This window comes from Arabidopsis thaliana (assembly GCF_000001735.4).
Source record: "Arabidopsis thaliana chromosome 1 sequence".
NCBI lineage: Eukaryota > Viridiplantae > Streptophyta > Magnoliopsida > Brassicales > Brassicaceae > Arabidopsis > Arabidopsis thaliana.
In genome coordinates this window covers 18188629-18201300 of record NC_003070.9, presented here as the reverse complement: position 1 = coordinate 18201300, position 12672 = coordinate 18188629, and the positions used below count along the sequence as shown (strand labels likewise).

The following is a 12672-nucleotide window of genomic DNA, read 5'->3' as shown; positions in this document are numbered from 1 at the left end:
TGTTCTCTTCAATGCCATTTTTTTGGTGAACTTTTAAGTAACTATCATTTTGTTCATTGTTCCTACTAAATATCTTTTCTTTCTCTTTTGACAATGTAGGGAATAGACTTATTGTGCACAGTTCTTTTGCTTTATAACGGTATGTCGCAAAACTTTCTCTAATTTATAATTAGCCTAGTTTTGAATTATAGCTAGTATATGTATTATAATACAAAAAAGTGTAGAAATGAATCTTATCATATTGATTGAGGTCTTTAGTCCAACAAGTGGCCAGGATTTTCTTAAAGCACTAAGATAGTATTTTGAAACATTATCTCCCAAAGCTACCAGTGTCCTCTAGTGCTTCTGTATTTACATTGTTTTACTTATAACTCTGTGAATAGCAGAGTAGATAGTTCTCACCAACCTAAAGAACGTTACAATAATTGCAATGGCAGTTAACTAGTAGCAGAAATTTGAACATCTTTATTATATTGATGGCAATTTTGTAGAAAGTCTCAATTGTTGAGAGAGTTGAACAATTTTAGACTACTAGCTATTTTTGTAAGGGCATTACTTAAGCTAAATCTGCAATTTATCACGGATAAAGTTGTACTAACAAAATACTTTATAGCAGTTTTTACACTCTCAATGGCATATCATTGGATATGATCTGATATCCCTCAGATGCTTAATGGACAAATGTTACCTGTTAACCACAGTGTTCTATTATAACCAATAACACTTCTTTTTGGTGCACGGCCTCAATCACTATTAAATTCCCATTTTGTTAGTCGGGTATTACTTATTAATTGAACTTTTGAACACTTTATTTGTATCTCATCCAATCAGAAATGCCTAGGATCTTAAGCCTTATTTGAACCATCATTGTTTATGACATGTCTTTTGTTTTGATAACCTTGTTTATGACTTGTTGCTTCCTTTTATATTACAGGATCTCCAAAATCTCGTAGTTAGAAGATGTGGTCCTTAACTAAACCAGTTTAGTAGGTTTGCTTACAATGGGTTATGGAATGCTCAATTATAAGATTTTGATATCTTGATAATATATGAAAATGACAAAGATATCAAGTGGTATATTCATGTTGATCACTCAATCTTTTCTTTTATATATGCACAAGTTTTTTTAATTTATCATAGAGATGGAATTAAAGTAAGTTAAGTTTGTAGTTTTGTTTTTGTTTGCATACTACGAGATAGCAGTGAGTAGATCTGAATCGTTAGGCCTAGCCTTTTCTCGGTTCAGCTATCATGACAATATATTGAACAAGGTAGTGTGCATACACACGATGTGCACCTGTTTCGGAGAAAAAGTATATAGGAGTATACTAAATCTTGACACAACATGCACTACAATCTGATATACCTATTTGATAAGATGTAGGATGAGTAAATTTTGAGGCATCAACCGTCATTTTAACTTGAACCTTCCACTGTTTGGTTTGATGTTGGTAGATTTATCCTCACTTTAAGATTTTGGTGTGTGATCTTGTGGAAATGGGTTTTCTCGACCAGGACGGTTCTTACAAATCAATTCTACATCTTTGATAGTATATCATGGCATAGCTATGTCTGGTGTCAAGGCTATATCCCATAGGATGGGTTTATTACTTGACTGGAGGTTGATAATCTTAAATGACTATGCATCCCCAAACTAGCTTTTAGGAATTACCTATATACTTAGATCGGTTGGTTTTCCTTATCATGGGTTGGTTGGTTCCATATCACTTTCCTATGGCAAAGTTGATTTATTTATCATTGCAATGAAGAATCCTCTGGTATTTCTTATCTTGATGACTCATGTGTTGATTGATCGATAGTGTTTTAAGTGGGTTGAGACAAGTGGATAAATACATTTTTTCTTCACGAACTTCGTCCATATGTCACTATCAAGCATACATGAGATCAGATCTGCACCGTATATGCATCTAGTTGTCTAAACACTACTTCACACAAACCTTGCCATTCATTACTGGAAACCATTTGTTCTGTCTACTGAATGTGTAATTCTGTGTAGTGATTGTGACACATAGAAATATATCACACTCTGGTAATAGATGATTCTTAATGTAGTTTACATTCCATTGAAAATTTTACTTTCTCAAAAAGAAGTTTGATGAAGTCGTGAAATATTACTTAAAAGTGGCATATATTCTCTCTGTAATCTGTATACACTTTGTGCTACAGGCAAAAAAGAAAGACATAAAAAAACATTGAGGTATCCTTCTATAGCTAAAGACATGAACTAAGCTCAGATCAAAAATCTCCTATCTAACTAAATCACGAATTTTGATTTTTGATGGTTTCTGCCTCTCTTGGCATCTAGCTGCTTTCTCTTAAAATGTTTACTCTTCCTTCAGGTTCCAGAGGAGCAATCCTGACAATTACGCTCGCTGTTGGTGTTGCTGCCACTTGATCAGCTTGACTGAAGTCACCTAAGATCTTTTGGCATGTCTCAACCAGACAGTGTCTGCATTTTGGACAAGTCAAATGTTGTTGAAGCCACTTGTCTATGCAACGAACATGGAACCCATGGTGGCACTTAGGTAGCATCCTAATCTGTTCACCGGAAACAAAATCTGACAAACAAATGACACACTCTTCGCCAAGCCCCGGCAAGTTCATCTCAGGTGAGTAACTCACAACTGGGAACATTCTAAGAGCTTTCTTATTGATTCCTTTGTTTGATGAACCGCATGGTGTTGAAAGACCGGCTATAGGCTCAGAGATCATGAAACTTGAAGTACGTCTGAATGCACAACGAATGATGTAATGTAACCCGAGGCAACAGATGATGCCACAGATGAGGACTGAGAGAAGCATCAGAACATTTCCACTGAGGTTGTTCTCATGGGTTATGAGAGGAGATGGTGCAACTGCAAAGGCTCTTTGAGTGTTGTGGTCAAATGGGTTGTGCAGAAGCAGCTTTCTAGAGACAAAACCGCCAAGGGATTGCTCTTGGAAGGCTTGAACTGAAGAAGAAGCTAATTCATTTGCAGCCATTTTTTTAGTCTTTGAAAAAGCTTTGGTCTCTTCTCTCTGCTTTGCTTGGCTTTGTTTGGTTATTGCTTCTTAAGGTCTAGAGGAATTCAATGTGGTCTTATATACAACTTGAGATGCTTACTGGTTACTGAGTGGGGACTGAGAATTTTATAATTGGAGTCTAATAATTCTGTTCAAGAAAGTGCATTTTCTTCTTTTTTTTTTTCAAGTGAGTCTTGAGAGAATTTGGGACCCATAAAGCTTATCCAAATTCATGAATCATTGAGTGCTTATTGTGCCATTTGGCCCATACCTCTCCAACCACAAGATGCTTGTGTAGGGACTCTCACTTTTCCAACATTGAATTTTCTATCATTACTTTTTGTCTCACTTTAAATTGGAAAACTTTGTTTTATTGTCTTGTGTTGATTCTTGATAAGCTGGATTTTATTTGATTTCCATTATTCAGTGATTGAAGTTTATTTTATTTACTTTAGATTTTTGTTGTTTTTTTTATCAAGAAGAGGAAGATTTTGTTGTATCTTCCTCGCAGTTTAATGCTTTGCCGACAATATGTGGTGTGTAAAGTAGTAGTCTTTTTGCTTTAGCATTAATATTTCTTTGCTCTTTCCATGTGTATATGTTTTGTTGCTTAATAGTTCACTTTACTTAAAAAATTTAGAGAATGGTTGGGTGGTAATTTCGATTTTAACATTTTAATTTTTGGTATACTTCATAAAAATAAAGGCTAGCTCCTTTCACTATTTCTATTGTTTGCTACTTAACCAAATATATTTGAATATGTTGCATCATAGTTTAACTCGATTTTAAAAGTATAAATGTTTGGAGACTTCATAAGAAAAATTACTACATCCTTCTACTATTTTGATTTATTGCTACTTAACCAAATAGATATTTGAATTTGTTGCTCCTTCTAGTTACCTTTTCATTGTTGAGCTTCTAAAATTTTGAATCAAAATTGAGAAAATAAGTATGCGATAATATTTATTTGCAAAACACGCTATTTTAATATGACATGCATGTTATCTCTTAAAATGACATGCAATTTATACATTATTTTAGCTATTTGTAAAAACCAACGGTCTCTTTTAGTTATGATTTTGCCAATTTTTAGACCAAAATATTTTTATCTACCTAAAAAACTTGTTTTTCACGAAATTTTAGAGAGTTTTTATGCTTTTGAAAGTTTATTTTTAAGTATATATATAGCCCGATCCTCTGATATGATTTACGATCATAAGATCTTCCCTAACTTTATATGATTTACGAAATGTAGGGAAAAATATCAGATCATAAGATCTTTTTGACTTTTCCTATGCTTACTAAACTATTTTCTCTTTACGGGTAATATATTGCAAAATCTGTTTTGGTATTTCGAAGTATCTAAATGTCTTCATATAAATGGTTCTGTTGTTTGTTTATTTGTTTCATGTTCTTGGTCGGCATTTGTTTATTTCTTCTATACCTTTCAAGAAAAAGGAACGTTTATAAATTTATACGTTTGGATATGAACTTTGTCGCTTTCTTCCCCTAAATTTCCCCAACCTTAACACCAAGTCCCATGTTTCTTAGTTCTTAATGCGCTTTTTTATTTGTTTCATGATCGTTTTATTTAAATGTTTAATTCTTCTAAAGTTTTCTATGAATTTATTTTTTGGGTGTTTTTCTCTTTTCCTTTCCGGATTCAATACGTTATAAGCTGATAACAAATAAATAAAGTATTCTCTTTTCGATAACAAACTAATTTTCTTATCATCAGTTTATATGATAAAGAAACTCTTAGAATTTTTATAAAAGTTCCAATCCAAATTAGAGTTAAATCTTGCAAAAAAATAAAATTGGAAGTAAGTCTTTCTTCACATGAAAAATACTGAAGCTTTGACTAAACTTGTTCATATTTAAAAGTTAACTATGTGGAGTTAGTGGAACAATGGAACAGAACAAGGACTTCTACAGTTCGTTTTTTGTTAGTATTAGTGTGTAATTTTGAATAAATCATTTAAGTATAGGGATAAACTTCTAAGAAAAGTAATATTTAAATGCATATACAGCATATATATCATGTAGTAAGTGGAGGTCGGAATAATGCATTTCACTTTTAACCAAGATTATATTTGTCAGCAAATTTTGATTACTAAGCTAGTATGCATACCCTTTTTCAATTAAAAATTATTTACCTGATAAAATGATTATATTGATTAAAAGACTTTGGAGCTATAGTGCTAACGAAATTTGTGGACAACAATTAGCCCACCAAAAGAGAACAAGTATGTGATCCTTCTTCTTTTATCTCTTTTTTTAATTTGCACTTTCAATTATTTTAATCAGTGATAATGTAGTAAAGCCATAATAAGTATTTAACTTCTATTTTGATGCGCCGTGACAAGCTAAATCCTCGGATTTATTACCTCCATCGTAGTCGAGAATCGTCATAAAGATTTTGCATCTCACATAACCACATGTTTTCTGTAATTGACATACATACATATAAGTAGCGATCAACTTGTTGAAAAATACTTTCAAAAGAACATGACCACATACTTAGAATAGTACTTGTTGATCTTGTTTTCCTTCTTTTATCTTTAAGATTTGAACTTTTTCGTTTTTTGGATTTTCATTGTTTGTTCTAAGATGTTTTTCTTTTTGTTTCATTTTTGAGATCTCCTCATTTCTTAAATCTTTTAATTTCTCTATAACTCATAGATCTTATAATTACCCTTTTAACTTTTAGAAGAAACAAAAAAATTCTACATAATTTGGTTTCTCCTGTCACCATAACGACTCTGCCTTTCCATAAAATTCACAACCATACCAATTTCTGAATTGTTATATGTTTTTTCGAAACAAGGTTAATTACAAGAACCGTTAACTTCTCTCATGTACTTTTGATATCAAACATAGTTACGCGATCACACAAAAGAAATAACTTTATAATATACGAAACAAGAGAGTTTTAATGCTTTAGGTTTGTCGGGATTTGATCCTAAATTTTAAACTTTACATTACACTTTGCTTTCACCGAGATGGGTCATGTACACACGACTGCCCTTCTACATGCATTGTCATATAAAATATTTGTATAAATCTCCACTTTTTTCTTTAGGCCCTTTGTAAGAAGACATCATCATAATGATTATATAACAAAGAGAAAGATTTTGTGGTGAGAAATATTATGTTCTTTTCTAATATCTTTCACCACAATTTCTTCTCTATATTATATAATCACATTATCATTTTCGTTTAATTTACATTGATTTTTGGTAATGAATATGAGTTCTTTTTTCTTTAACTCACCCTTTGGTCATGTTCTATGCTTAAGATATAATTTCATGTATTAAAAATAGAACTTTAATTTTTTTTTGAATAGGATCTCAAATATTAATTTCCGAATTGGTCATGTTTGTATAGTGCTCAAGAGTAATACGCCAATCTCTTTCTATTTCTTCTTGTACCAAGAACATTTGTGCTATTTTTGTCTATTATCATCTCGTTAGATCAAAAACTTATCTGTTACCTTTTATTTTATTTTATGCAAGCTAGTGTTTAGAGTGTTCCAACCAGTTCTTTAACTCACCAAACACCAAAGTAAAATCTTCACATATGACTATTTTTTTTTTCCTTCAAATTAAAATCTGTCATTTTTGGTATTCGTTTCGAGGATTAGAAAAATAAATAAAAACTACGTACTTATATGGATATTCTAGGAATCAACCAATAATCTAGTATATATTCTCAAGGATCCTTGTGCACCACTCTTCCTCAAGCTTAGCAACGGTTGCTCGTGTTAAAATGAGCAACTACAACAACGATATCTCATTATATCTATATTTTTAATATAATATTAAATTATATTCAAAATAAAATTATCGATTTTATAATTAATGCAACGTTTGATTTAAATAGAAATATAGCTGAAAATCTAAAGATCAAAAGTTGTTAAATACTGGATTCAAACCACATTTGTAGCCTTTTGTCATATCTTAGCTTCCATCTCCCATCAGTTTGAATCTCATTATATATGTAGCTAAATATTAGGGTTGAGACATGTTGAATCAATTAAAAACATAAAACGTAGAATCGACGAACATTATTCAGTTATATATATAGTATTGGCTTTGGAACTGCAAATGTTTTGACTAATTAAGGACATGATCAAACCCCATATCCGTTTCTTCCGGATGTATTGAAATTTCTCTTGTGGGAGTTTTTGTGTTTTGAAAGTTATATGTTCTTCTCTAGACTCTAGTCTCCAGACTCTACCCATTATATTGGACATGATGGGATCCCATCTTCAAATCTTTTTGCTTATGCTTTTTATGTACTTGTTATATATAAATAACTTTAGTTTTGTTGATAAATAAAGTTCACATTCCAACAAATAACCAAAAAACTATTCCTGATTCCAATTTTTTTATTTATTTTTGCATATATGTTATATCATGTACACGTCTTTAGTAAAGTGCTCTAATTTTATAAATTTTAATCATTCACGAGAATTAGCAATTCGTTGATTATAAATTAGAATCCAGTTTCTTGTTAATAACATTATTATTCCATAAAAAATCTATGAGAAAGGAACAATGGGTTTATATAATGAGTTTAAATGAAAGAATAATGAAACAATATTGTGACTCACAAGGGAAGTCGCATATTATTTGTCATACATAGACTGCCTTAAGTAAAGAGAAGGGCTATATGACTAATTATAATTGTAGCCATTGATTAGATACTCTTGTGGATCATATGGTAAACTTGGATAAGTGAGTTCAAGATCTGTCGCAGAGAGGCCAGAGGCTTGAAGAAGTTCTTCATTGTTCATCAGGTAATTAAATTGAGGAGAAGACTGATGTTGCTGTTGGTGATGATGGTCCAAATAGGGCAAAGGAGGCGGAGGATTGGTTATGATCTGGTTGTTGTTCATTGTCAAGAAACCATTTTGATATTGATTCTGCTGGATTTGGTTCAAAGTGGCTGGACCATTCATAAGGTACGATGGTATTGTTGTGTTGACATTGTCTGAACCTTGGAGAGAGGGAGCTAGTGTACCATACGCAGTGGCCCAACCATTCCCTTGTGTTTGTTGAGGAATTTGGTTTTCTTCAAGATTGATACGGTGTTTCTGTACAGCAACACAAATTCAATGACTTGGAACTTGTATTATATTGGTATGTGAAAAAACCAACCTAATTCAATGGTATACTTGTCATGAAAGAAACAATATTTAGCGTGTGTGTTTTTTTCTTTACCTGAAGATGACTTGCCACATTGCTTCTAGTAATTCCTTCTATCCTCATTTCTTGCAAGCATTCGACAAGTACCTTTGGGTTAGCTTCTGCATTTTGAAATCCAAAAATAATTACATAAGAACCAACATTAATCAAGAGATTAATGAAAGAGTTAGCTAGAGATTAAAGAAAAGTTTGATTACTTTCGATACCACCAATTATTTCGATGGCTTCCAGAAATTTTTGGTGAAGCTCTTCGGTCCACGTCATCCGCGGCTTCCGTGGTTTTTTTCCTTGTTTCTTTTCCATGTTTTGTATGCCGTTACCTCCGTTTATGGTTATGGAATCAAAGTGGTCTCGGTCTAAACCGTCAGTCGGAACCAGATGTGATTGAACCGGTTGAAATACTTCACTCCATGTCATCCGCGGTTTCTTTGCTGCTTTGTTGAACATGTTATCTTCGTTCATGATTTGAGAATAGTCACTGAATTGGCTAAACTCATTGGATTGAACCAGATCTGATTGAACCGGTTGAAGTAATTCGTTCCATGTCAATCGCGGGTTGGTTGCTGATTTGTTGAACATGCTATCTTGGTTCATGCTTTGGGAATATCCATTCACTTTGCTGAACTCGTTGGCTTGAACCAGACCTGATTGAACCGGTTGAATTTCTTCGGTCCACGTCAATTGTGGTTTGGTTGCTGCTTTGTTGTACATGCTATCTTGGTTCATGATTTGGGAATAGTCATTGAGTTGGCCGAACTCTTTTGTTTGAACCAGATTTGATTGAACCGGTTGAATAACTTCTGTCCACGTCATTCGCGGTTTAGGTGGTGCTTTGTTGAACATGTTATCTTGGTTCATGATTGGGGAATAGCCATTCACTTGGTCGAACTTGTTGGCTTGAACCAGATCTGACTGAACCGGTTGAATTTCTTCGGTCCATGTGATCAGCGGTGTCTCATTGATTATTGGTTCATCTTCTACGATCTTGAAATCAGCTTTGACTTGGTCTAAACGGTCAGAGCGAGCCGGATCTGATTGAACCGGTGGAGCAACATCCGGTTTAAAGATCAGCCTCTTCCGTACAATGTGTTGCCATATATTGGCCATTACCTCTTCTTTAACCGGTTTCACAACATAGTCACAAGCACCGTAAAATGTTGCTTTCATCACAGATTCCGTTTGATTATCATCAGACATAACTACACAAATATGAAATAGATTGTGTTATTTTTCTTTAGTAAAAACAAATTTGGTTTAATTTAGTTTTAAAAGTAAAAAAGAGAGTTTGAGATTCACATACTCACTACAGGTAAATCCAACTTTGAAGTAATGCTCTTGAGAGCTTGAAGTCCATCAATTCCAGGCATATGAAAATCCCAAATCACAATATTGATTTCATGTTTGCAGCTTGTCAAAAACGCAAGAGCTTTTTCTGCATCTGTCTCAATAGACACTAAAACACAAAAGAAAAGAAAACTGTTATAAACCCTAACCCTAACAACTCTCTAAATCCTCATAGTTAGAGAGAGAGAGAGAGAGTGACTCACCTTGATAAGCGTATTGTTTCATGATTTGTTTCATGTTGAGTAGAGTGGTGAAATTGGTGTCAACAACAAGGACATTAGTATTCCCCGGAAATTGGCTGAGAAGAGAAGTGATTTCAGATGTTTCTCGCTCCAAAGAGCGAGTATTATCTTCATATCCACTTATCTTTCCCACCAACATTGGAATTGATTTTGTAGAGAGAGAGAGAGAGATATTTTTAAGTGAGAGATTATGTGTATGTTGAAGTTGTATATGTCTTATTACAAGAAGTTTCGATGCATTTTATAGTACAAAACCAGTTGTTCTTATCATCAAGAATTGACAAGTGTCGAAATTAAGCTATGAAAACTAGTTATTATTCAACAGGTGTACATTATACAATTTATGAGAAAATACATAAAAAGGAAATATAGTTACAACAGAAAAAAGAATACAACTGGTACTTGTCGAACCAACTAATTCAATTTTATTATAAAAAAAGAAAAGAAAAAAAATGCTATTGAATTTTGCCCTTTCCATATATATGATATTTATGCTATAGATTTCTTTTCTTAATTAATTGTAATTATATAGAAAATGAAAGAAATCCAGAAAATGTGAACCAATTTTAGAGTTTTATATTAAATGCTTGACAGTAAACAAACATTTCTAATTAACTTATAGGGATTTACTTCCAAAGATAAGACTTTTCCCAAACGCTCACTGAAACTAACATTTTCATATGGACCATTTGCCAAAAAAAAAAAAAAAAAAAACATCTTGTTATTGTCTTAGCTAGTGAGCTAGAGAGATTTGTGGGGGCTGTTTGTTACTTACTTGTCTATGAGGCAAACACAATGACAAAGCTAAACGACGGTGGTGAAGAGTGAAGACTAGATATACACGAGACAAGTCATCAAGACTAAAAAATACTAGCACAACGTTAATATCTTCAACGTTAATATCTTCAACGTTAACAACTTTTTTCTCTTACCATTGTGTTTTTGTTTCTCTCAGAGGCTTCAGAGCCAATTCCCTTTGTTGTTGTTTCTGTCATAACGAGATAGAGACATGTAGATGAACAGGCCCTTGTTTGACGACTCTGAAGTGATGTGACATTATTCAATTGTACCTATGACGAATTTTGTTTTATTATGGATGAACCAAAGATAAGAAATCTACTTTTATATTCAGTTTTTTCTCATCACTTTGAGCATGTTTTACAAATTTGGTTGAATTTGAATAGTTTGATTTTAAATGTTAAGATGGAAATGATATCTAGTATTTTTTATAACCATACTGAATTTGTGGATTTTTTATCATTCATGTAATAGTTTTAGTTCATCCAAGATTCATGGATGCAGAATGCATATCATATGTAATTCATGAACTGAATATTAGTGCATGCATTGGAATGAAAGTATACTACTATGCACTTCGCATAGTATCTAGCTAATCAAAAATGTCCACCAATATTAATCAAGAATTAATGAGTTATATGAAAAAAACAATAAGTTTGGTGTTAACATAAATAAATAAGTTTCCTGAGTATTTTATGAGATACAAAAATGCAAACAACTTACATGTGATATTTTCTTTGATAAGTAGTTTTAAAGCGAAATTTTGAATAAATAGTTGTTTTTGTAAATGAAAAACTTCATTTTTGACAAAAATAAAAAAGAAATAAATAACTTCATTTTGGTTTGGAAACTAATGATTAACGATAATATATATATATATAATGACGCATATAAATTGCCATTAGTTATTGTTAGGAGAATTAGCGAATTTAGAATGTATTACAAGAAGCTCGATTAAATCTTATTTATAACGGACAATATTCGGCGTTGAAGAAAGAAAACAAATCAAACCCTAGTTAAAAAGACAATAAAACTCAAATAACAAAAACATATCAAACACTTAAAGTCCATAAAATTAATATATAACTAAAATGTCTTAAAATAGCGTAATGCATTCCATCACATATTTTTTGTAATTTTTCAAGACACTTTATAGAGTTCTCTTAATGAACGAGCTATATATAAAATAATAACAACGCTAATATCCAAAGAAACCCACAAAAATTGAGCAATGTGCAGATTGTTTTCTAGTGCTAGCCCCAAAGATTGTTTAATTCAAAACCAAATAGGATAATAACTTCTAATTAGGGTTTTATGATTCAGTGGAGATGAAGGAATACCAAAGAAATTCACATTATTGAAAACTCACCAAACCTTTTTTATTGTCATAATATTGAAGCTCGGTTATATTTTATTCATAACGGAAAAAAAAAAACAAACCCTAACCATGAAAATATGTTTAGTTGAATATACGAGGAAATAAAACTCAAAACCCGAAAATGTGTTGAACACGTAAATTCCATTAGATATTTAAGTAAAATGTCTTAAAATAGCGAGATGCACTCTATCATTTATCTTTTTGTAAATATTTACGATGCTTCGATTTATGATTTTTTTTTAATAAGCAAGTTATATATTAAATAACAACAACAAAATTTTCCAAAAAGAACACACAATGGAGCAATGTGTAGATTTTCTCTAGTGCCTTACCTCAAAGATTGTCTAATTCAAAACCAAATATGATAATAACTTTCAATTAGGGTTTCCTGATTCAGCTGAGATCAAGTTATACCGAAGAATTTTTTACATTATTCAAACCTCACAAATTTGTTTTTTTTTTGTCGTTTGCTATATTGACACTCGATTGAATCTTATTTATAAGAAGAAGTATTCAATTGTGAAGAAAAACAAAATCAAAACCTAGTTATTAAAGGAGATAAAACTCTAAACACGAAAACATATCGTAAATTCGATTAAATATTCAACTAGAAGGACATAAAACAGCAATATGCACTCCATCAATGAATTTTTTTATGATGTTTCGGTTATGTCTT

The 12672-nt window shown here is 32.0% G+C and overlaps 3 protein-coding genes and 1 long non-coding RNA gene across 5 annotated transcripts; 1 reads left to right on the top strand and 3 right to left on the bottom strand.

Moving 5' to 3' along the window:
* The first annotated feature begins 934 nt into the window (after window positions 1-934).
* Window positions 935-3003, top strand: AT1G49205 (uncharacterized protein). Its single transcript, NM_001333373.1, has 3 exons — window positions 935-952; window positions 1456-1519; window positions 2361-3003. The coding sequence occupies exon 3, from the start codon at window positions 2513-2515 to the stop codon at window positions 2636-2638; it is 126 nt and encodes a 41-aa protein (NP_001322212.1). The 5' UTR covers window positions 935-952; window positions 1456-1519; window positions 2361-2512; the 3' UTR covers window positions 2639-3003.
* On the bottom strand, window positions 2133-3074 carry AT1G49200 (RING/U-box superfamily protein). Its single transcript, NM_103810.2, has one exon. It carries the CDS (start codon window positions 3001-3003, stop codon window positions 2323-2325), a length of 681 nt encoding a protein of 226 aa, NP_175346.1. The 5' UTR covers window positions 3004-3074; the 3' UTR covers window positions 2133-2322.
* Window positions 3075-7518: 4444 nt separating this feature from the next.
* On the bottom strand, window positions 7519-10034 carry RR19 (response regulator 19; the record flags this gene model as incomplete). Of its 2 annotated transcripts, NM_001333372.1 has the most annotated exons (6): window positions 7703-8122; window positions 8250-8335; window positions 8432-8660; window positions 9276-9433; window positions 9535-9687; window positions 9782-9959. In NM_001333372.1, the coding sequence occupies 6 exons, from the start codon at window positions 9957-9959 to the stop codon at window positions 7703-7705; spliced, it is 1224 nt and encodes a 407-aa protein (NP_001319180.1). The 2 variants fall into 2 exon arrangements, with proteins under 2 accessions (NP_001185179.1, NP_001319180.1); NM_001198250.1 differs by having other exon boundaries at window positions 7519-8122; window positions 8220-8335; window positions 8432-9433; window positions 9782-10034.
* A 533-nt stretch (window positions 10035-10567) lies between these two features.
* Window positions 10568-10831, bottom strand: AT1G07533. The gene has a single exon (NR_139263.1). It is a non-coding gene; the product is annotated as an other RNA (long non-coding RNA).
* Between the last annotated feature and the right edge of the window lie 1841 nt (window positions 10832-12672).

Excerpts from the sequence above, each read along its gene's own strand:
- AT1G49200 (NM_103810.2), bottom strand. The coding sequence starts at position 3,003 with ATGGCTGCAAATGAATTAGCTTCTTCTTCAGTTCAAGCCTTCCAAGAG.
- AT1G49205 (NM_001333373.1), top strand. The coding sequence starts at position 2,513 with ATGCAACGAACATGGAACCCATGGTGGCACTTAGGTAGCATCCTAATC.